The sequence below is a fragment of the Onthophagus taurus genome, chromosome 8 (assembly GCF_036711975.1).
Source record: "Onthophagus taurus isolate NC chromosome 8, IU_Otau_3.0, whole genome shotgun sequence".
Lineage (NCBI taxonomy): Eukaryota > Metazoa > Arthropoda > Insecta > Coleoptera > Scarabaeidae > Onthophagus > Onthophagus taurus.
In genome coordinates this window covers 3,470,863-3,492,949 of record NC_091973.1, presented here as the reverse complement: position 1 = coordinate 3,492,949, position 22,087 = coordinate 3,470,863, and the positions used below count along the sequence as shown (strand labels likewise).

The 22,087-nt window shown below is 38.9% G+C and overlaps 1 protein-coding gene across 1 annotated transcript in view; it reads left to right on the top strand.

Annotated features, from left to right (window-relative positions):
- The window catches only part of LOC111425594 (E3 ubiquitin-protein ligase RNF220-like), a 35,209-nt gene that overhangs the window by 6,000 nt on the left and 7,122 nt on the right, over positions 1-22,087 (top strand). The window contains exon 4 of the mRNA XM_023059721.2: positions 2,906-3,016. Coding sequence (XP_022915489.1) covers positions 2,906-3,016 — 111 coding nt within the window. The remainder of the gene's footprint in view (positions 1-2,905; positions 3,017-22,087) is intronic.

Genomic DNA, 22,087 nt, shown 5'->3' with positions numbered 1-22,087 from the left:
TTTTCTTTTCGTCACAATGAGTTTAACGCGTTAAAGAAGCTGCGAAGTACGAAGGGTGGGCGGTAATTATGGTCGAGCATCGCTCGGAGCGTTCCCCAGAGGCTTTCATTAGGCGGTCACCTTTAATGCCGGCGCCCTTATCAAAAACTCTTTTCTCCAGTCATCCCGGCCCTTTATTGCGACTTACCCTCGGACGACTTAAAAAAAAAAGAATTTTAAAAAAATAATAAAAATTGTGGACGGCGTGTTTTTGACTTTTAACCATGTAAAGTTTGCAGGAGACAGAAGTATTTTGCAGTTGTCGCATTTGCCGTCGAATGCACTCTACGTTTCCCGTCGCGTTGCATGTCATTTTTTGCCACCCCCTTGTACACGAGGGGTGGTCATACAATCAATTACACAAACCTCGCGATGCGTAAGTGACAAGGTAGTATTTGCGCATTTTTAATTGAACCCACCGTTTGGCTTGTTAACGTTTTGTTTGGCGACTTTGCATCACCCCCTCTTTTTAAATACCCGAAGATATGGACGATACGGGAGGCGGTCTCTACTCGGCGAAATTAAACAGAAAAGTCTCCAGATTGAATTTGCGCCGGCCCCGGCGCTAACAAGGTAAAGAAATCAGGAATAAATCCATTTAATTAACGACACCGAGGTAGCCCCCATCCCTTAAAAGGGGAGGTAGATATAAATTTCGTTTCGTATCAACGTATTCCTTTTAATTAAATTAATTCTATTTCACACTTTTTTAACTTAACGATGTAACCTTCTATAATTGTTTTAAATAAAATAAGAAAATAAGAAATTTTTGTTTTATAATAAAAAGATCAAGTGAAATCCTGTACTGTCTGACCGTCGTCACTCAAGTATCAGTCGAGTTGAATACAGTTATTTAGTAATACCTGGCGACCCTTAAAGTCCGAGAGACGTCGCCGTCTCCACCGTGGGGGGAGTTATTGCCCTTTTGCTGGGAGTGAAACGTGCTAACGTTTTTACATAACAAAAAAGCGGGTCTTCCGTGTTATGATCATGTTAAGGAGAGAGTTATTCATCCCGTCTTGGCAGGATCATCCCGCATTTGAATTGTTAATGGGCGAGGGGGTGGAGGTCGGTGGATTCGCGGCCTCAATCAAGTGTCGTCACCCTCGAGCGGACGAAAAATCTCGAAAACGGCTCGATCCGGCGTTGTTGTGATTCATCGGGTTTTGGAAGGGTTGCGGCAGCCGTTTTGTGGCAAAGCGACGCCGCAATAACAAATCATACATTACCTTCTGTTAACGGATTTTAACAACCCCACACTGAGCCCAGGACATTAGCGCGCAAAATTGGACTGTACGCGGATTTTGACGCACCACAAGCGGTTTTGCATTTCGTGGTCGACACCTTTTTTTTTGCTATTATTCCAACGCTTTCCGTGTCGATGGTTGATTTCATGGCAGAATGTAACGACTTCACGCTAATCCTTCCAATGTACACATCTAACACCTTTTTTTGCTCCGGCTTGTTCACAAAAGTGTTACAAGCGACCAAGTTTAGAATAGGGGTGCGAATGTATTATTTACTGACGAGATTTGTGACTGCTCCCGAAAGCTGCCGTTGTTGGTCCCGGATTAAAAGGGAGTAAGTAGCGGAGAAGTCACCCCATCGAACCGTCACCCCACGGATAGCTCACAGCCTACAATGAGCGAACGCACTCCGTCAAATAGCGATTTTGTGCAGTCTAGTGGAAAACAGGTGTCCCTGCACAAATAAACGCCTAATTGGTCCGTTCTACCATACCCAATTTGACACCAAACCGTTTGTTAAATTATCTTATATCAGGTAAATTTAACACAAATCTTTCCTTCCTATTATCCTATTAATTGTATACACTTAATTTTATTAAATCTTTTGTATAAAAAAGTATATATATAATACTAGACGTAGAAGAAGAAAGTTTCGGGTTTAGAAGTGCATCTTCAGAGTCTTTAAAGTAGAAATTAAAAATTTTTCTTATAAATGACTTTTAATTTTATGAATCGAATGAAATGGAAAGAATGTATTGGAGTTGACAAAGCGGTATTGAAAGTTCACATCTCGTAGTATAAAAAAATCGATATTTCGCAACCGCAGGAGAAAACCGAAACAAACACGTTAAATACCAAACGGGGCAGACCGTAGATCTGCGGGACACGTATTTAAGGTATTCGACAATGGTAATGTTACTTTTATAGAAGCTATTCTCTATAATTTATTTCTATAAACACGAGTTTACCATTGTTCGCGTGTAGGAACAAGCGGCAACATGTATCCCGCATTCTTCCATTCGGAGCGGGACAACTTATTTATGCCCGGATTGTTTTCAAAATACCTACTTTTTCCCGCTACCGGTCGCGTCTTTGTCTTCTTCTTGGGACCGCGAACGTGTCCGGCGGCGACGACGTCGTTCTTCATAACAGACGTCGGCGTCGAGCTAACGCAAACGGCTTTTAACCGAATTATTTCGAGGGGCGGCGGCGGCGTCCCGACGCGGATTCGATTCAAGCGTTTTCGTTTCGAACGTTTTACGTTTTTTATTGGAAGAGCCCAAAGTCGTCGGGCTTTTGTTCTTTCTTGTCGGTGAACCGTAAAGACGAGCGTAGAGGGAAGGGCTCTCTTTTACATATAAGAAACAGGTAGGAGAGCCCCCGTGCATGTGAGGCATGCAGTCCTCTTCGCAAGTTTAATTGATTTATAGCGTCGGATTCTCTGATTTGTCGACAGGCCAACGCTAGTACATTCATCCTCAAAAGATTCGACGATATTCGGCGTCGTCGCTTCTTTCGGATCCTTTGTTTCATTTCATGTTTTACATCTCCTATAATTTAACCCAAAAATTAATTTATTGATTAATACATATTTCTTATTAGTTAATTTTTTATTTCAGTTGGTCCATTGTTTGGAAGTGGTTTTGGTGGTGCCTATACATTTTCCGTACCAGGACTACCACCAGCTGCCCATGCAAATGTCTCGAAGACGAGTTTCCTCTTTGACCATGGTAAGTAGCTAGAACTAAAATTAACGCAATCTCGATATCTCGCGGCAGGATGTAGCTGTCCTGATGAATGATTCATGATGAATCATGTTGAGTCTTATCTTTCTTTCAATTGAAAGGGAAATAGTAATAAAAGTAATCCTTTTAATTCCGTCTGGTGAATAAAAAAAAAGAAAACGTTGTTGATAAAGTAATTTTTAAGCAAGCAGGGTTGTAAAACGGCGGGCCATGTTCTGCGCAAAACGAAATCAGTTACAGAGCGAGATAATTCTCTTCAAAGACCGTAGAAGTGATAGTTAAAGTCGGAGAGCTGTCTAAAGGGCAGAGAGCGGTAATTATCATATTTCAAAGGGTGCAAAATCCGGGGCCAGGTATTTCCATTAGCGAGTACCAAAGGGGCGGTAGTCTCGGGGCTATCTAACTTTCTCTATCGCATTTTTAAGTCATTGCCTTACTTATCTTTTTAATTGTCTGCTCCTCCTCGGTGTAACTTTTAGATTGTCGCCAACATAAGGTCGGAATGCTGGGAAATCTGCCAGGGGGTTGGGTGCTTGGACGGCGGGGGAACTGCTTTGAGCGACACCTTTTGATCGTTCACCCGAGGTGATCCGGGGCCTCTTCTGTGCTTCCGAGCCGATGCTAGGCTCCGGGACGACATCCGTCGTAAAAAGTCTGATACTGACATAATTAAAGTACAAGCAGTGTAATTTTACTTAATTAAATTCCCTTCTTTGCGCCGAGGACAACTCGGGAGGCTGCACCCCTCCTGAGCAGGCCCCGATGGCACACGGACGATATGAAGTTTTTTCCACTCGATGAACATTAAAACTCGGCGTTTAATTTCATCAGAGATCTCGACGGAGATTTCTGACCGTAAAAAGACAAGGCTGACAAAACTCCCCCTTTCGACTTCTTTCGACCCCCTTCAACTTTTTAAACCTCCTCACATTAATAAGCCTATAAACAATCTTTACCAATTATCATTATCTTTTCATCAACATTAAATGAATTTTATTTATTTTTTAGATAGATTTACGGATTCTGGTTTACCTGAAATGAAAATTCAAGGTGAGCTGTTGAATTTTGCGTTTGAAATCGCGAAGAAATATATTTCGTCAGCCGTCCGCGGTGACAGCACAAAGGGAGCGTTTAAACGAAAAACAATAAAAGCGTCGCCCCGTTTTATGGGCATGTTTACAAGTTGACAAATTACACAGTTACAAAAACTAACAGGTGCGGCCCCGGATCAAGGTGCTAACTTATATCTTGAGGGGCCGAACACGTACCGGCACGTACCGCTTGATTGAGCTCTTGGTCCACGTTGATCGCGGTTGCCCGTAAATATGATCTTCACCGATATCAAACTGAACCCAATCCAATCTTATCGAGATTATGAAAAACCATAAATCCAACCGATCGCGTTTTTGATAATCCTTTCCTTCCCGGTCCCGAGGGCGTATATAAATTATTTTATATTGGCACGCCTCTGGGTTTTGATAAGATTTACCGGGAACATCGCGGGACGACCGACGTCGCGTCGCGTAGCCCGGAAAAACCGGGGGCAATTTCTTTCGGGGAAATTGTGGGATCTCGCCGGCAGTTTACAGTGTTAGCGATACCGCGCGCTTTCGAGGGGATGTCCCTAATATCAGGCCCTTTGTCGGAGATTGCCCCGCCATAAGCATGTGGCAATTTGCCCAGACACCGTCGAGATAACGTGGGCGCTTGAAGGATCGCTACATATGTGAACTTATAAACAAACAGATCCCCTTCCCCCCATACTCAAAATCTCCTTGCATACTTTCTACCCTTAATCGAGCACATAAGAGCGTCATGGGGTGCTTTTCCTACCCATTATTACCTAATAGGATCCCCGAGTAATGTCTACCTTTGAATTTTTTATTCACCACACGATGACGAGGGTTTGTTTTAACCAAGACTGTTACTTTATTTCTGCATCATACGCTGTATGATGATGTTAATTAATTATCATCATTAATCATCATTGCAAGTATGCAACCAAATACGCAAATCGCGTATTGCAATACCAATATTGTGATATTGGTTGCATACTTGCAATGATGACGTCGGGTACGATAATTAATTAACACCAAATTATTTCTACAAATCATTTTTGATAAAATCGGATGACTAGTGAAAATGAAATGGTAATAACGTAAAGATTTGGTGATGTGAAAAGAAAAAAGAATGACGTAGCGTAACTGAGTGAGTACGACTACTGACAGATCGTAGATTGGGTGAACGAGTAAAACATTAATGTTATTCGATTATGGAGGCTAGGGTTTGGTAAACGGGGGATATGAGGCCTCGGGGCGCCGGTTTTTATGGTGACATTCGAGTCGAGATCAAATCCCGAAATATGTCCTTCCGGCCACTTAGCCGCTGTCAGAAGTCGTAACATCGAGCGTACAATTACCGGCTAATTGAAACGAATCAAGCCATAATTGGAAATATCGAGATTGGGAGCTGGGTCGTTTTAATCGTTGGTTCCGCGAGGAGGAGTTGAGAAGTCGAGGAGGCGGTCGAAGGAGTTGGAACGGTCCTAAAAATGTGAATCCTCGACAAGGTGGCGCTCAAGTGTTCTACATTTGGCGCCTCCCGTCCTGCAGATTCGAGCGCCTGCTGAGGCTCCGCCTCTTGACGGCCGCCTTCGGCGCGAGGCTAACTCGCTGAAATGTCCTAGCACCTCTCCCCGGACCGTACATGTCGCACACGTGACGCACGCACACCACCGACGGTGTCGGCGATAGCTTCAGCCCAGGGCTTTTGCAAGCCCCGATAACATTTTAAAATATAGCCGCATTCCGCCCTTTGTACTTTCAAATTTAAACTATCTCGCTTCCTTTCCGGGCTAGCTGAAAATCTAAATAGGACCTAGGGAACCACCCCTACATGTTCACCCCTAATTTCCGATTTACTGATTTCTTCCTACACACATGCAATCGACTGGCTAACATATCTGTTACCCTCAGGGACCAACCTGTCCTTTCAACATCATTCTCAAAATCATATACTCCGTTTTTGCCAATTTATATGATTTCATATAAAAGTTAAGGTTAATTTAAAAATTTATAAGATACGGTCCTGGAAAAACGAAGCGAGACGACATCGGAGTTTTATACGGGTTTATTTCTTTATTCCAACCTGTCTAAATTCCATTGTTAAAATTCTTCGGATAGAAAAAGTAGGAACTGCTCCGGCAATAAGGACGGGATGGTTCACCTTTTGTTGTACGTGGTTCGGCTCTCTCTATTTTCGCGACCGCGACGGCTCCCATAAATTGTTAATTAAATTTCCCTGTCCAGAAAAACCTATAACGCGACCTCTCCCATTATTTTCGCGAAATAATTCTTTTTGCCGCTGCGGCCGACCGCGTTTATACCCCCGGAGGGCTGAAAAACGACACGCTGTCACTCTATTGTATGCAATTTACTGCCGCGTAATACGTTTCGGTGATATTAAAATTTGTAGTGATTGATGAAACGCTCGCTCAAAGAACTTGCGAATGTAAGGGGCCCACTATTTGCACCACCCTACTGTATTTTGTAACGATGTGGTTTTTTCACAACATCATCGAATTTCAATATGTACATACACAAATTGATTTATTGAAATTTTTTTTCTATTATTCTGTTTATACCAAATATATATTAAAAAATATATATCTTTAATCGTTTAGTGTAGCTTAATGTCATACAAAATTTATTGGGGTTTTTCACATGACTCCAGATGATGGTTAACCACCGAAACCGGTAACATTAGCAATGTCTTTATAATTGTTGCCGCCATCATCAGGAGTGGAAAAGGGATGTCAATTAATAACTTATGCTTTTGGTACGTTCTTCGTTTTTGTATTAATTACAATTCTCCAGGAAACTTCTACTGGTGTCCAGGCGTTTACCGTCGGTAAAGATTCAACTAGCTTTTACACATATTCTGTAGTTACATTTGTCTAAGTCAAATATTATCCGTTCATACAACTACTTTGATTTGAATGTGGTAGTCATCTCTAATCTCTCCCTTACATTTGAAAGAAAAACCAAAGTCTTTCCTCCTGTGTTCATGGTAAACCAAGGATTCTGCAATATGTCTAATATTAACGTATTAACGTTATTTCATTTTGCAACGGTTCATGAAGTTACTAAGTAGAGGTAAATAGTGCACTTTGAATCATGCAACTTGAAGACACTCCTCCTCCTCCTCAGTTATGTCTACCTTTAGTCTTCCTTAATATATGATACATCCATCAAATATATATTGAGCTATTTAGCTACAAAAATATCTTGGGCTAACCTACGTTTTACCCTTGCACAGTAAGTTCTTGAAGAGTGGAATCTTCCTCTTACTCTTCCTGCTGAGGGGATTTTGGTGAAATTAGGTGTTTACAGTTCTTCTACATTTCTCCTGATCCTGCGCCATCTCTATAGCCTGGTGCAGCGAGTGTTCTGTCAATTCCCTAAACCTGTCTACTCATCTTATCGTTGATCTTCCTCGTGCTTTTTTGTCCTCCATTTTTTCCGCTAGGTGTCCAAGGTAGCTAAGGTATGATCTATTATCTTGATGATTGTTGTTGTATGATCTGTAGTAATAGCTTGGTTTTTCCAAATCTTGCTTAGTTTTACTGTGGCCGCGCTAGTTATAGCTAGGCACCTTTTTATTTCTTCGCTGCACCCACCAATCTTAGTTATAAGAGCACCTAGGTATACAATTTGAACAACAACTTCATAGTTCGCAACATTCCTAATATCGTTGTTTTCGAATTACCAGTCTTTTATCATTACCTTAGTTTTTGATTAATTTTTAAGGCTGTAGTCGTTTAACTTTTCCCTCTAACATTTCCGTTAGTTATTCCTTGCTTACTGCGATTATCAGCACGTATTGGTATTATTCGTTATTGACAAAAACAAAAATAAACTATCTATAAATTAAAATTATATAAAAGGATAAATTTATACCATTTATTATCCTTTATTGGTGACCTCGACTACAATGAAGAGCTGCAAGTTCTCAGCTACTTCTATCAGAAGAAGCCAAAAAACTAAAGAATTTCAAGAATTCCAGAAAGAAACTTCACAAGAAGCATTGAAGTTCTGTAATCAAAAAAAAAAAATTACATTTACGGTTCATCTACATTCTTCCCGTCCCTGCGCCATCTGTATGGTCTGGTGTATCGATGATCTTCCTCGTGCTCTTTTACCCTCCATGTTCTCCTCTACGACAAGGTTTTCCATTGGACCGGTTTGCCTCGCTAGCTGTCCAAAGTAGGTAAGGTATGATTTATTATGTGGCGATTGGAATAATTAATGACTTAGCAAGGCGTGGTGTTTCTAGCAATAGCTCGGTCTTTCAAATTTTGCTTACTTTTACTGTGGCCGCTCTAGTTATAGCTAGGCACCTTTTTATTTCTTCGTTGCAGCCACCGGTCTTAGTTATAAGAGCACCTAGGTATACAACTTGGACAACAACCTCGCAACATTCCTAATATCGTTTAGTTTTTGATTAATTTTTAAGCCTGTGGTCGTCGTGTAAGTCTGTAGCCGCGATTATCAGCATGCATTACACTTTCCTTAGAGCATTCATAAGGCAGATAATTTTTTCGAAATTTGCACATAAGGCAAACAAAATAAAGATACATTCAGCATTTATATTACTTCTATACGTTTGCTTCAATACTTCCTTTGGGATGGCACCTTTCTTATTTTTGACTCTGCAATCATTCGTTTTTATTGAATGGTTCCGCCACATTCCTTATAATTACTTAGCTGTTACTTTTTTCTTGTTTCGCTTTGTTCTTGGATTTCTTATTCTAAGACGTCATACGGAAGCAGAAAATTGTTGCCTTTTCAACGTGAAGAAGAGTTTTACTTGAATTGACTTAGAAATCTGTAGGTAATATGATAAAAGCCAGCTCACTCTCACAACGTTGTAATGTAAGCAAGTTGGATGATTTCAGTTGGACATTCCATATATTATTAACTAATATTTTTTGAATATTAGTTCAGTTGTAAGCGACATCGACAGTGCTCCACAAAAAGCTTAAAACCTGAACTTATCTGATATCAACGTGTATTTCTTTCCAGTTAATACGACAAGTTGATTGCAGTTGGCTTCTTCCTTATTATTTTTGATTCTTCTGCTACAATTGGTACTCGCTTATTCCCCACACTACTTAAATTGTGTTAACCTGATTTTTTATTTCTTTCCCATTAAGGTCAACTGTGAGCATATTTTTCAGATTTTCATCTAGGAACTCAGTTAACTAATATTTATGTTGGAAATAACAACGAAATAATTAGGAATGTCTCAAATTATGTCAAAAATTATCAAGCAGTGTGATTAAGTCTTTATTTGTGTTATTCCATACTTGTAGAGCATCAATTTTGGGATAGATATAACAAAGTTGAGTATCGTCTTATTAGAGTTGCATTTACAATTTTGCAGTGTAAATAAGAAAAACGATTTGGCAACTCTAGAATGTTATGTAAGGGTTCTTGATTTGGGTCAAGGTTCCTTAGGTAGGAAGAAGTTCTTAAGAAGTACAGAATGTGGCAGAAAACTTCCCTTTTTGTGATTGAAGCTGATGGGATAAGCAATGTGAGACACACATATATTAAGCGATCGGGACAAGTTCTCGATGATCTGGTCGAAGCCATAACGTTCCTCAAGTACTATCTAATCGCTAGTAAGCACCATTTTGAAGTGTAACATCTTAATATTAACAATGAATTCTTAAACTACCTCATTGGTAGAAATGGCAGAAATGAAAACTGTGACTTTATCTCGGATTTTGGCATTAGCCCAAATTATTGACCAGTTTCGTTGTGTTAAGCATCATTAGGCAGATAAATAAGAGATATTCTATTCTTTAGATATATACTTTATACTTTGCTGAATTAATACAAGAATTATGCAAGATAAATATAAATTTTTGCTTGTTTTGCAAATGTAAATATAAAAGTGACAGTTTATTACAATTTGTTATGTAAGAATAAGAACAAGAAAAAAATTGATTAGGTACTTAGTAACAAATGTTTATGGACTTTAATATGATGTTTATGCAATGCATATTTCTTTGTTAATAACACATGTTTAAGGTTGAGGAATAACTTTTTGAATTTTTTCTTGACAACTTTGATAGCTTGGTGAGTGGCATTGAGGGTGGCGTTTGAAAGGGGAGATTTTTTTTTATTTCAGGGCAACGGACGGCCGGCAACGATTGGGCCACATTAGTCTTGATAAATATATACGCGCCCCCGCAGGTCGTAAATTCGAGTTGAAATCTCAAATCTAAAAGCCGCCGAACAAATAACGCTCACCGCCAACTCAGGTGTACATTCGATCGCGAAGGGCGTGCCATGGTTTGGCCACGCCGCCAGCTCTGAACATACCGCCTCCCTTCCCCCACTTTTGTTCACATCACTGAAAAACTGGCCACAACATAGCCGGATGTAGCACCACCACCACCGACGGCGGATGAAACCGATACTAAATTCTTTCATAAAAAATTATATTAAAAATTTTTTGTAAAATTCTTATATTTTTTTAAAATTGTTTTAAATTATTCTCCCAAATTATCGTTGATTATGTTAAAAGAATGATGTATACGAATTACATTGGAGTTATCCCTAATGCGTGGTGTTAAAGCAAAGGTGACAACCCCTAAATTGATGTCACCCTAAATCTTACTAACCTCGTTTCAGTCAGGGGCAGGGGATTTACAAACAAGGTTTTAAACCTGTAACGGTTCACGGTGAATGAAAGGCATTTCTGATTACTATTTTATTTTATTTTCCAAACTTAACTTTTTTGATAAATTTTAATATAGAAGTAATAATAGAAAACAATAGATGGCGCGATTTGAATTAAAAAAATTGACAAAAAAAGTTTAAATCTTTTTGTATTATATAATGAAACTCTCCTAAAGGGATTTTTTTTGTGGGTATAATATCCGGGGTGGAAAAGTGCAGCTATGCAAATGCAGCTTATTCAGGGATTCGCCGTAAAAGTACACAAAGAAGTGAGAAACTGCGGTAGCGAAGCAAGCAAATTTAAAATTCCGCGCAATCTAAAATTTAGATGTAGAATTTGCGTTCACGGGTTCGGATCGTCTTTCCGGCAGTTGTAAATTACGTGCGCTAATGCCATATTTCGCTAGAATCCGGATGGAATAACGTATTCGGATAAAATATTCAGGTCTCATAGCGGCAATGCTAGAGAATCAGCCCCCGCGACCTTAGAATCAGCGCGGATTATGCCATATCGATTGCCGTTTTAAAAGCGATTTCATTCTGTTGCTCAGTTATTAGGAGAATGTGTTTGCGAAAAGGGGTTGGCGAACCGGCGACCGCAACTGTTTGGAATATTAAATTCACCACGTGAAACACGTGCCACAGCAATTAAAGTAAACCGAATAGCCATGTAAATCGCTCAATTTCGCACCCCTTCAGCACAACTTAACCATGAAGATGTTATAATATATTGTTACATTAAAACATGTCATTTATAACAAATCTTATCAATCATAGATGGCGCATAAATAATAAAATTCCAAAGCAATTTCTGTGAGTTGACTTAAGTTCACAAACGAAGATTTGCGTAGATCTCATACTGTCTATTTTCGGGATTTACGTTGTGACGTTCACATTTCTACGGGATTTACGCGACCAACGCTTAGGTGATTGACGTGAGTGAGGTATATACAAGCGTTGGAGCGTTATTTCAAAGAAGCCGCGAGAATAAATATACCGTTAAATAGATTTCGAGCTGCCGACGCCGAATCCCCCGGGCGACCCGTTAAGGAAGGACCGAACGCCCTTCCTAACCACCGCCGCAGAAAAACGAACACCAAATCCTGTTATCATAGCAATTTCGAAAGCTGTCTTCAATTTTTTTTCCGCGCAAAAGGTTCAAATTGATCATTCCGCACGCCAATGCTTTCAACACACCCGGAAACTCTTTGATACTTTCCAATCTTGTTCAATTTTAATCTTACGAAGAAATTGAGTTTTTTTTTACTATTTTCAATATTTATTTTTTATTATTTCTTAATCTAAATTGTTTATTTAAGCCGAGCTAAATGATTCGGTTAAGGATTTGGACTTAACAAAGGAGAAAGCTGAAGAAAAGAAGAAAAATTTTCCCAATTTTTCAAACAAGCATTAATCATTGTTTATTCTGTACATATGGAGAAAACGTTTGTAACTATTGTGCTCATGGTTGGGTTGGGTCAGAAAAAAGAGGATTTTGCCATTTTGTCCCAATTAGGACTAATAAAACAGTTGAAAACCTTATCTAAACGTAAAAAATGTTTTAGGTATATCTACGTGAAGACTTTTGAAAAAGCCTTTTATTTGCATGAACAACTAGGCGGTGTCAAAATACTTAGAGGTGAAAGCAGACATGGAAAATTTGGATATTGACGGCTGCCAAACAAGGAGGTACGAAGAGTTTACATACCTGAGGTCTTTCTTCAGTAAGACTCAAATCAAATTTTGAGAGGGATATAGCTCATAGAATTAATTTAGTGCGTAAAGCAATAAAACAGCTAAATGGCATGTGGAAAAGATCTGCACTAAATGCAGAATATACCCATCTATAATCTATAATGGACGCTCTCCGACGAAACTGCAAAATATCTAAACTCCGGCACATTACAAATAGTGCCATTAAACAAATAATGAACGCAAATGGAATGATGAATTAGGCGATCTTGCTGCTTTGAAAGTGAAAGTAATGCGGATCTTGCATCGAACGATGACAGTGTCTCATATTGGAGTATTCCCAGCTTGGAGACAGAAATATCTTGTTGCGAAACACTTCCGGAATTTAATGAAATCCAACTTTCATTATTAAAACGAATAAAAGACTTAGCGGGCAGAACAAGTTTAACGCTCAGTAAGATCAACTTTATTTTAACAACATCCTGGAGAAATTTAAACACTCATGATGTTTAATAAGTCTAAAAATACATGATTTCAAATCGAGTTACCTATGTTACATTAGTTACCAAAATGTAAATTAAAATTATATAAAAGGATAAATTTATACCATTTATTATCCTTTATTGGTGACCCCGACTACAGTGAAGAGCTGTAACTAGCTACTTTTATCAGAAGAATAGAAAAAAACTATAAAGAATTTCAAGAAGTCCAGAAAGAAACTTCACAAGAAGCATTGAAGTTCTGTAATTTAAACAAAAAATTGATATTGAAGAAATGCCAGTTCACCAGGTGAGCCATATTACTTTCAGCTATAAGAAAAAAATAAAATATATAATATATAAAATCAATAATAATTTAATTATTTATTACCACATTAAGCAGAATTAACAGTGACAAACTAAATATAATGCAATATTGGCAAACTTACCTACCGAAATTTTTTCAGCTGGTTGACATAATCCAAAATCCACCAAATATAGAGAAGTATTAACACAGCGATTATCCTTAAGCGAAGAGACATGTCTAGATAACCTCATTTCTGGTTCCAATATGGGTGACTAAAAACCATCTGATTTTTTTCGTTCCATGTTGACCACAGTTGGAGGATCTCACGTAGTTAGTCAAAAATTATTGGTTAAACTATGGCAAAGACGATTAGCAAAAGTTGTCGCAGTAGCACTTCTTTCCTCTGGAAAAGAAGAAGTTCAAGATTTTCTTTCCATTGCTGATAAAGTTTGGAAGTCACTAAATTCACCAACTCATCAACTCCCAAATACTTCCAAGTAACATAGGTAACTCGATTTGAAATATGCGATTTGCCACAATACACTTTTTAAACAGTCATCTTATTTATTCCCAGATAATTTTGTTGATGTCATTGAGGAGCAAGATTTCATCAAGACATGAATTTTGTTGAGTGGAAAAATGTATATATGAAATTGGTAGGGAATAAGTTAATATGTAGGGGGAGAATCAAAACGGTTTTGGTTTCATAGTTTGATAACTAGTTCCACAGAAGGAACTAATGGGAGCTTTCCCCGACAACTAATTTGCAAGTTTAAATAATGGCGTTTAATATCGATGGGGTTTAGGAGAGCTTTAATAGATTTAACAGGTCTGCGGTGTCGGCCGCCAACTTACATAAGCTCGGGAAGCCGCAGGTCGGATAAACGGAGGCGAGAAGTGGGGTCGGCGGCCGCGGATTCGAGTTAAAGCCCTTAGGAAATCGCAGGTTGCCCACACGAAACTGATGAGGTATTGATAGTTCCGGGTTGTCCGCACCAGCTGAACCAATTACGTTTCGCAAATCCTTTACAAATCAAGTCGCGGCGTTGACGGCACTCTGATCCCGCTAAACCGTCAGGACTCTGAAGTCCCAGATGGCCGCGGCTCCCCTCTTATCCTTCCATCTTTATGTAGATTACTTTAAACCGGCCGCAAAAAGAAACCTAATCGCTTTTTGCGAGCCGCCTCCATTCCGATAATGTTATTAGCTCCGTTTTTGTACATGTTCGGATTGGGGTGGAGCATATGTAGTAAAAATTTCAAGTCTGGTCACGGCTGTATCGGTAAACCGGGCAATCTTGGTGGTCAAACTGTCCTTGCCTTCCCCACACGCCCCTCATAAATCCCTCATTTTTCGCCAGATTATCCCCCAGTCAGGACAAGCCACTTACAAGTATTGTCCTTTTTATGGACGAGCTTGTTGTCTCGTGTTTATGGTGTCCGGGCTTCGATGGGGTCCACGTTCCGCTAAGTTTGACATTAAAAAGGCTACTGCGACTCCCCCTCGCGGACGTAAATAACGTTACGCGAGACGACGGGCTCGATATTGCTTTAATAAAAAATCGCTCCTTTAATTCCGCTTTAAGCGGAGAGGCGCGAGCGGCGATTTCGAGATTTCGAAAAAGGGGGGAATCAAGTCATCAATTCAATTGCTGATACGTTTCACAAACAATCCGGTCGAAATGGCGGCACTAAGCGGTCGTATATTTTCCCCTCTTAACACAAATTTAATCCGATGACGTTTGCAACAAAGCTATACAATAAATTACCGATATAAAATAATATCCGAGTACGGGGCGGCGGTCTTTGCATTCCTTTCCCGGTGTCATTCCCTTCACAAAACAGCCCAATTACAAGTGCGAAAACGAATTGTCAACCGGGGGGATGCGGCCCGTTAGGGTTAGGGGTTCTCTCGCCCGTCGAAAGGTTGGGGGTACTTTGGACGCAAATTTGCACCCCGCATTCATCAGTAACCGCGACACTGTTCTAAAATGATTTATATCTCGTGTCAACCGGGTGCCATCGGCGCGTCATACGTCATAAACAAATAACCTACGCCACTCTCAATTGAAATTTTTTTCTACTCTTAATCCCATACGTTATTTTACTATTTTTGATTTTTTTAATGACATAGTTCTTATACAAGGTGATTTCATTCAACAAAAACAAAGTTGTCATTGTAATATGTCACTATTTTTTTAGGTTTAATTATTACATACAAGAAGAAACTCATGCTGATATAATTTTCGTCATTTGCGTTATTTGCCATGTTATGCAGTTTTTAGCAATTCTTTCAGAAGACTTCGAGAAACAGGTTATCCTGCTCCAGCAAAAGCTATTATGTAGTTAATGTAGAGGACGAAGAAGCTGTAATTAATGTTGTCATTGATAATCGTTCCATCAGCACTCGAAGAGTAGCACACAACATACATGTAAGTCCAAATTTTGCATGGCGCGTATTGAACCAAGAAGTCTTTCATCCGTAGCGTAAACAGAATGTTCAAGCTCTACAGCCAGGAGATAATCAGCAACAGTTAGCATTTTGTGAATGGTTATTACAGCAACATGCCCAAAATAATGACTTCATTTCAAATGTTCTCTGGACAGAAGAATCATGTTTTACACGAGATGGTATAAATAATTACCATAATGAACATATTTGGGCATTACAAAATCCGCATGCGATTAGACCAAGGAAATACTAGGTGTACTTGATGGACGTGATGTAGTTGATTTACTTGAAGATATACTTCTTAATGTAATTCAAAATATGTGCTACCAGCACGATGGTGCCCCACCTCATCGCGGAAGAGTAGTTGTCGAGTGTTTAAACCAATATTTTCCAAACAATTGGATTGATAATAATGGCCCATTTGCTTGGCCACCTAGATCCCCCGACCTTAATCCATTGGATTTCTACTTATGGGGTCAAATGAAACAAATTGTGTATCAAGTGGAAATTAACACACGAGAACAGTTATTAAACAGAATACAAATGGCTGCTACTGAAATAAGAAATCAACCAGACATTATAATTCGGCTGAAGAACTCTTTAATTCGTCACTGTGAAGCATGTATTCTAGTAGAAGGAAGAATTATGATATAAAAATTAAAACTTTTAATTAACTTTTTTTTTTTGGTAATTGGATTAGCTATCATATGTCAAAGTTTGATGGTGAGCTAATAAATCACCCTGTATATTATAAATTTTATATATTCAAAATGTTGTCGAGTGAGAAATGTTTAAATACGATCTCTTCGAATTATCCCAAGCATTCTCGATGGAGCGGTTATAAAGGCGTGACAGCAAAAAAGCTTTGCAACGTAATTTCGCATCGCCACCGCTTTTTGAGGTAATTGCAGGAGCGTCGTCCGAAATTCCTGAGGAGTGAGCCGGGTGAGCGAAGAGGAAAAAGCGGTCGGGCGGAAAAGGAATGGTCGCGTTGACAAGTTAGTATAATAACTTCGATTTTATTACAACACTTATTTTTATTGATATTCGCGTACAAAGAGGCCGCTGAAAAAAAAACTGGCCGATGATTAATGGCCGCTTACACATGTCCTTTTTTCAATTACAAGCGGAATACAATAAGGGATAACGCTCGCGATAAATAAGTATTAGCGCGTACGAGTTTTGTGATCGCATATATACAGTGTCTTGCGCCCCTTTAGCCATCGTTGTCGGGGCGTTTAAGGTGCATGGGGTGGTGGAAACCGATGGGGTAGAAACCCGAACACGCTCGGAATGATAAATGGTCACTCATATATATATATACGGACATTTAGAGTTCGTATCGCTTGTAAAATCCGACGAAGGATTTAAGGATTTTGTCCTTTCGCACCTTGGAATTTGTGTTTTCACGAAATTACACCGCCCCTTATTTCTCACACACCCGGATAGGGATTTACGTAGTAATATCGTCGCGCTGCCCAGAAAAAGAACACAAAAAGAATTTATTTTTTTCCAACCCACAAACGGTTATTGGATTCGCGGATAATGTACTTCACGAAAAACCTGCATTGTTTACTCGACCAAACTCGCCGCGTTTACAAATGCACGATTGATGTATGTACGCCGTCAAAATAAAAACAAATTGGTAATTTATTTTCCTCCATTTACAATCGCAAATATAACGAATTGTGTTTTAAAGTGACACTCCGAGGTTCAATAATTATGTTACTACAGTTATTTGTTAACTATCTACAATTTATTTTCAAAAAATTTATACAAAATTTACTATACTTATTATAGACTTCATTGGAAATCAAATCAAAAAAAGATTCCAGAGAGACATCAATTGATAATGATTGGATTCAAAAAATTTCCTGATTTCTATAAGTTGCTACAATTTATTCAAAATGTTTTTGGATTTCAAGGATTTTCTAAGATTTAAGTAGATGGAATAAAATTTACAATGAATCTCTAAGAATTTGCAGAAATTTTCAATTTTGCAACAATTTCCTGAAAAATTCTATGCATTTCTAGACAACACAAGTTTAAAAGTCTTGGAGACTAGACATCAGCAACATACAATTTGGATTCTGCAAAGTCCTAGGAACATGGGAAGCACTGTTTGCATATAATGTTATGGCACAAAGATGAACCACGACCTATATGTATGCTTTATAGACTATAACAAAGTCTTTGATAAAGTTAGACATGGTCAACTCATAGAAACATTACTAAAGAGGAGGATAGACCTTAGAGATATAAGAATAATCTCAGGTTTTTATTACGGCCAAAAGGCAACAGTACGAGTGGAAGATATGATATTTCAAGAAGTAAAAATAATGAAAGGACTACGTCAAGGATGCATACTGTCACCAATAGGTATTAATCTGTACTTCCAAGACATAGTAGATAAAGCACTTAAATGAAAATTAACGGAAGGGCAATGAATAATCTAAGGTATACCGACGATAGCAGGAAAGCTCGAAGATCTACAGATGATAATTAATAAAATTGTCACTCTGAGTGTTTAGCCGCACGTGTCTTAAGACAGCTAAACCCAAATGTTTCTAGTTCTAGGTCTAGCGATAGTTCTAAAACTAAAACTAGAACTAACACTAGACCTAGAACTAGAATTATTCGGGTTTAGCCGTCTTAAGAGACGTGCGGCTAAACCCGAATGTTTCTAGTTCTAGGTCTATTGTTAGTTAGACTAGTTTTAGTCATCAGACGCACGGCTAAACCCTAGTTTCTAGTTTTAGGTCTAGTGTTAGTTCTAGTTTTAGTTCTAGTACCAAAACTAACATTAAACCTAGAACTAGAACCGTTCGGGTTTAGCCGTCTTAAGAGACGTGCGGCTAAACCCAAATGTTTCTAGTTCTAGGTCCAGTGTTAGTTATAGTACTAATGTTAGTTCTAGCTATAGTTGTTATTCAATGTTAGATTGTTACATATTTTTCATTGAACTAAAACTAGAACTAACCGATGGTACTAACGACGAAGTAAAACGGTGGTCGTTTTGTGTAGTACTTGTAGTTAAAATGCATTAAGTTTCTCGATTAAGGACAGAGGGGTTTTTTCAACTTTTCAACACCCCTCCAACCATACTATTTTACTTCTAAGATTTCTATAAGTAAAACTTGAACATTTTATTTTTCTTTTTTACAGGAATGAGGATTAATAGAAGTCAATAGAGGGCGCTGTTTTTGAAATTAAATAATTATTTAATTATACTTTTTGATTGTGTGAAATTAATTTTTGGTGAATACAGTATAGAACTAACCGATGGTACTAACGACGAAGTAAAACGGTGGCCGTTTTGTGTAGTACTTGTGGTTAAAATGAATTAAGTTTCTCGATTAAGGACAGAGGGGTCGTGATACGATTCTAGTTCGGAAGTTTGTCGAACACGTTGCGACGTCGAACGAGGACGAAGAGGAGATCGTTCTTCCCCCTTTATCGAGACGGAACTCTGGTAGTCACCTCGAGGCGTAACGGGAGTTTTTATTTTCAAAAATGACCGACAATGTCGGTTTACGATCGCGTATAGGAAGCGTAAACGTTCAAGTCGCCCGCCTGTCTCTTTTACGGATATATTGTGTATTGTAAAAGTTTGAGCCCCGTTGTTGTGTACGCGCCGAGTTGGTGTCAATTCTTTATGACGGAGGTCTTTCTCCGCATCCCTTTTTTATAAGCCAATAAAGTGATAATGTTGGCGATTAATGTAAACGAATTTAACGCTAACCATATTCACGAACCGTTTACGACGGCCATTAAACAAACTTTAAATTAGTAACTTTATTATCCAATTGGGCACTCGCCGTTCTGAATACGCGTGTAAGTGCCAAAAATAAAATATAAGCATTCTTTTCCTCGAAAAGTACGCGGGTATTTATTTTGAAACCGTAAAGTGCCTTAAGTGTCCACAGCGGTCTTTAAAGGCTATTTTTGTCCCCTATTTCACGACGCGCATGTCTCAACTCTTAAAAGCAACAGTTTACAGTATCTTTTATTATCCATTGTTAAATAATCTTTTCGAAAACTTTCCGTTCTCGCCGGCTATACGGAATTCAGTAGCAATCGTATTGTCTGATAAATCTCACCAATTCATATAATTGTCGTTGTAATGAAAAGCAGGAAAAATGGCCTCATAAGAGAAGGTTAAGTGCGTCCCCGTGTAGGTGGCGTCCCAAATATAATATAGCCTGGGCCCTGCGCCCAGCAAGGGGCATTTTATGAAGATATTAATTTTCAAATTGTCAAGTAGTGTTACTGTTATTATACTTACAAAGTAATAACCGCACGGGGGATTACGAAATGAGCCCAAGAGGCACCTGAATTAATTAATGAAATCTGGCGTAAACATCGTCTTTGAGACTCCTTCTAAAAAGACGGCGAGCCGTTTTAATCCCGGCACCGTGAAACGAACGAGTAATTGCCTTTTTAGAGACCTTCCCCCCTCTTCTCCGGATAAATCGACGCCCTTAATACCTAACCGATACATTATTAATTTACTATGGACATATGTACGCGACCGATAACGAAGATAAAAAACCCGTCGCGCTATCACTCGGAAAATGCCCGAGTAATTACTAAATAATGTAGGGTTATTCTGTATGCAAATTGCGATTATTTTTTTTACGCTGTTGTTTAGGATAACGGGATTAATTAAACAGGTAGCACACACGGAGGCAGCATATGGCGTGCCGAGCTCAATCTTATATCTGTCAAATAACTTTTACCGGCGAGATTAATGCGTTGTAATCGATATTAAATAAACGAAAACAGGTGTGCTACCGAATTTAGTACATATAAACAGATATACTCTGATTATTTTATTTTTACACTAACTTACGGTCACTTGCTTTTTGACACTTTGTAATATGACACTTTTAGTACAACGAAAAATACACAACAATCTAATACTGAATAACAACTAAAACTAGAACTAACACTAACATTAGAACTAACACTAGACTTCGAATGCTATAATAAAACTATACAATTAATTAATAAAACAATAATTACTATTACGCAAGTACTACACAAAACGGCCACCGTTTTACTTCGTCGTTAGTATCATCGGTTAGTTCTATACTGTATTCACTAAAAATTAATTTCACACAATTAAAAAATTATATAATTTTAATTTCAAAAATAGCGCCCTCTATTGACTTCTATTAATCCTCATTCCTGTATAAAAGAAAAATAAAAGATGTTCAAGTTTTACTTATAGAAATGTTAGAAGTAAAATAGTATGGTTGGAGGGGTGTTGAGAAGTTGAAAAATAGGCCTAATTCTTTTAACGGTGTTGAGAAAGGACGTAAAGACAAACAGAAGAAAAGTAGCGTAAAATCCGTTGAAATATATTAGAATTTGTCATGTTAATAGTAGCGGATTTGTAGCGTTCGGCGATAGGGGGAGAGTTTTGGGGGGTTTCGCGGGGGCACCCGCATGATGGGACCTGATCCGCGCCACACCTGCGGGCCCCAATCCGTCACTATGCGGACATCATTCATGGGATTAGCCCAGCTAACCTTGTTAATTGCTTGCTTCTGCCGGGAACCGTTCGTAAATCAGCACCGGCTAAAAGGGGATGAACTGGGCTCAAGTCATCACCGAAATTTACACCGTCCGACCTGTAAATATGCCCGCGTTAAGACAGCGATCGCTATGCTGTAGCTGGGTTTCACGGTTCCGGGTTTCAACCGATCCTTTCCTGATCCTGGGGCGTAACTCCACTTTACACCTCGAAACACCTACGTCCCTACTAATTTATACGAAACGTTTTAAATCGATTTTGGGATGTATCCAAAAACGGCAATTTTACGATGTTATTTTTAGGTGTCTCAAACGTTTAAAGATGGTGTTAATTCAAAATTAAATCCGCTACCGATATTTTTTATAGCAGCGAATTAATAACTAAGTATTCAGCTGGAAAATCGGGGAAGGCATTTGTTTTTCAATCCCCTTTTTCGATGAGAAAATCGATGCGAAGAAAACGCGGACGTTATCGGAGCCCTCATTATGGTGCCCCTTTTTCGGAAACCACCGGAAAAGTAGCGTTTTCATTCAGTAGGCGTCGGGGCGCACCACTGTTATAGTCACTCGCCGTCGCTGCAACGCGTGCGTACGTCATTAGGCATATTACAAACGGGAAAACTAACTCTCATGAACGCCATATGGCACAAGTCAGTAAAACCCCGCTCCCTCCGCTGCTGGAGTAATTTACTGCGGTCGGACGTATCATTAGCAGGATTGACATCTACCAAACTCCTCCTCGGCCTATTCGTTTACCTAAACGGCAACCTTACCCCATGCAAATTCGACCCCAGATTATTTATCCAACTACCCAAACTTTTTTTTTGTTAACCATTT